Source organism: Clupea harengus, chromosome 20, assembly GCF_900700415.2.
Source record: "Clupea harengus chromosome 20, Ch_v2.0.2, whole genome shotgun sequence".
Lineage (NCBI taxonomy): Eukaryota > Metazoa > Chordata > Actinopteri > Clupeiformes > Clupeidae > Clupea > Clupea harengus.
This window is the reverse complement of record NC_045171.1, coordinates 20,767,742-20,770,241: the sequence shown is the minus strand read 5'-3', so window position 1 is coordinate 20,770,241 and position 2,500 is coordinate 20,767,742. Positions and strand designations below refer to the sequence as shown.

At 41.8% G+C, this 2,500-nt stretch overlaps 1 protein-coding gene across 1 annotated transcript in view; it reads right to left on the bottom strand.

The window, feature by feature from the left end:
* LOC105907220 (calretinin-like) overlaps positions 1-2,500 on the bottom strand; it is a 13,577-nt gene that overhangs the window by 8,979 nt on the left and 2,098 nt on the right. The window contains exons 2-3 of the mRNA XM_031587261.2: positions 789-865; positions 538-627 (exon numbers count right to left, since the gene is read on the bottom strand). Of these exons, the coding sequence (XP_031443121.1) occupies positions 538-627; positions 789-865 (167 nt within the window). The remainder of the gene's footprint in view (positions 1-537; positions 628-788; positions 866-2,500) is intronic.

Genomic DNA, 2,500 nt, shown 5'->3' with positions numbered 1-2,500 from the left:
AGCCTGTCTAATTATCATTAGTAGTATTATTATATTATTAATAATAATAATAATAATAATAATAATAAAAATAATGCAACAGACATGCCACAGAATGATAAACAAGAGCTCTGTTCAAATACCATCAGTGTTTGATTGTTAAAATATTGCAGTTTAACTGACTGATTAAATTACATTTAAAATTATTAACTGTTGAAATGTAGAAACAACATTAGAGAAAATCTATCTGGACATTTTTTCTTTTTTTTTAAGTTTAACTGATCGATGAAATTAAATCTGTTTCTTTATTAAAAGTTTAACTGATCGATGAAATTAAATCTGTTTTTTTTTAATTAAAAGTTAAACTGATTGATGAAATGTAATGTTAGCTGGTCAAATGTAGAACAAGCTGATGAGAATCTTTTTTTCCTTTTTAACACGAAAAAACACAAAACGTTATGTGATGGGCTATGTGATGTGTGCACATGTGTGTGATGTTTCTTCATGTGTGTGTGTGTGTGTGTGTATGCATGAGTGTGTGTGTGTTGTGAGTATTACCTCTGACATCTCAATCTTGCCATCTGCATTCTTGTCAAATCTATGCATAAACTCCTTCATCTTTTCCCTGAAAGCAACATTTGATGGGTCCTGTCGAAATGAAAACACATTTAGAAACAGCTTATCAATGAAAAAGAAAAGGAATTAGTGTGTTCTGTGTTGCTAAGTGATCCCAAGTCTTAAGTAATACAACCCTTTGCTAAACTAATTGGTTGTCTCTATGGTAACTAATTGTCTCTATGGTAACTTACTGTGCCCGTTCCTTGTCGAGCCCCTTCCAGCTCACGGAAGAAATTCTCCAGCTCCTTCCCCTCAATGTAGCCGTTCCCTGGAAAACACACATACACACACACACACACACACACACACACAGGGTAATGTATCACTGCAGGAGGATACAATATTGACGTTTGCCCACCATACTGCACAGCACTCCATGATCCTCTGAGCAATGCAGCATCTGGATGCTTTTAACCAGAGTATGCAACACACACACAGACAAACACACACACGTACACACACAGACAAACACACACAAAGAACTCGTTGACTATTCTGGGATTCACCCAGTTATCCCAGCATCTGTGTAATCTCCCAAGCGCAACCCAGGAAGAAGCTTTAAACAACCATTGAGAACTCTGTGTGTGTGTGAATGTGTGTGTGTGTGTGTGTGTGTGTGTGTGTGTGTGTGTGTGTGTGTGTGTGTGTGTGTGTGTGTGTGTGTGTGTGTGTGTGTGTGTGTGTGTGTGTGTGTGTGTGTGTGTGTGTGTGTGCATGTCTGGCCCAGTTTTTTCAGAGCTTATGTCACTGACTGTATGTGTGGAACGAAGTCGGCGCAACTGTTTGTGTAATAATATCAATGTCCAGTGTAGCTAAAGCCCCATAGACTGAAACTGAGCAAAGACAAGTAGAGGAGGGGAAGATAAAGGAAGAGAAGACTAGACTAGACAAGACTAGAGAAGAGAAGAGAAGAGAAGAGAAGAGAAGAGAAGAGGAGAGGAGAGGAAAGGAGAGAAGAGGAGAGGAGAGGAGAGAAGAGGAGATAAGAGGAGAAAGGAGAAGAGAAGAGAAGAGAAGAGAAGAGGAGAGAAGATAAAGGAAGAATGTTGAAAAAAAACTGAAAAGAAAGTAGAGGCGAATAAAGAAGAGGAAAAGAGGAAAAGATAGAAGAGCCAAAGATGAGAAAAGACGCTTGTTTGTTTGATGATGCAATTTAGATGTGTGATGCAATGAGAACCTGTCTGTCTGTGTGTGTGTGTGTGTGTGTGTGTGTGTCTGTGTGTGTGTGTGTGTGTGTGTGTGTGTATATGTCCGTGTGGGGGGAGGGGAGATGGTAATATATAATCCCAATTCCTCTCGCCCATCATCTGCTTTGGTGCAAACCCCAGGCCTTAGATCAGTCTGGAGATTAGATGCAGAGTGTGTGTTCACACACACCACAGATGTGCTGTTCGGCCCCCTCACCAGCAGGTAGAGTTCACACTCACGCTCTCTCACACACTCTCTCTCACACTCTCACACACTCTCTCACACACACACTCTCACACACACTCTCACTCTCTCACACACTCTCACACACGGCCTACAGCTGGAGAGTAGGCTAAATGAATACCTGTAATGTAAATGGACCTGTCACTCATAAAGGCATCCAAACAACGACCCAAATAAAGAAATAAATAAAAGATTCCCTAAAAATCCCAGCTCGAGTGCGAGATTAATGTTCATTTCTGAGATTGTGGTCACAGATTGGTACGGGGATTATAACCCAGACCTTGCGATGCCACGAGCACTCCTCCTTCTCCCCCCATCCCTCGCATCACTGAATTCGTTCACAGCGCGCGGCTGTCCGCGCCCGACAGCCAGTGCAAGCACGCACGCACGCACGCACGCACGCTCTCATGTCGCAGGGAGGCCTTGGAGGAAAAAAAAATACATTAGGGTTTTGTTTATGCCGGACGACCGT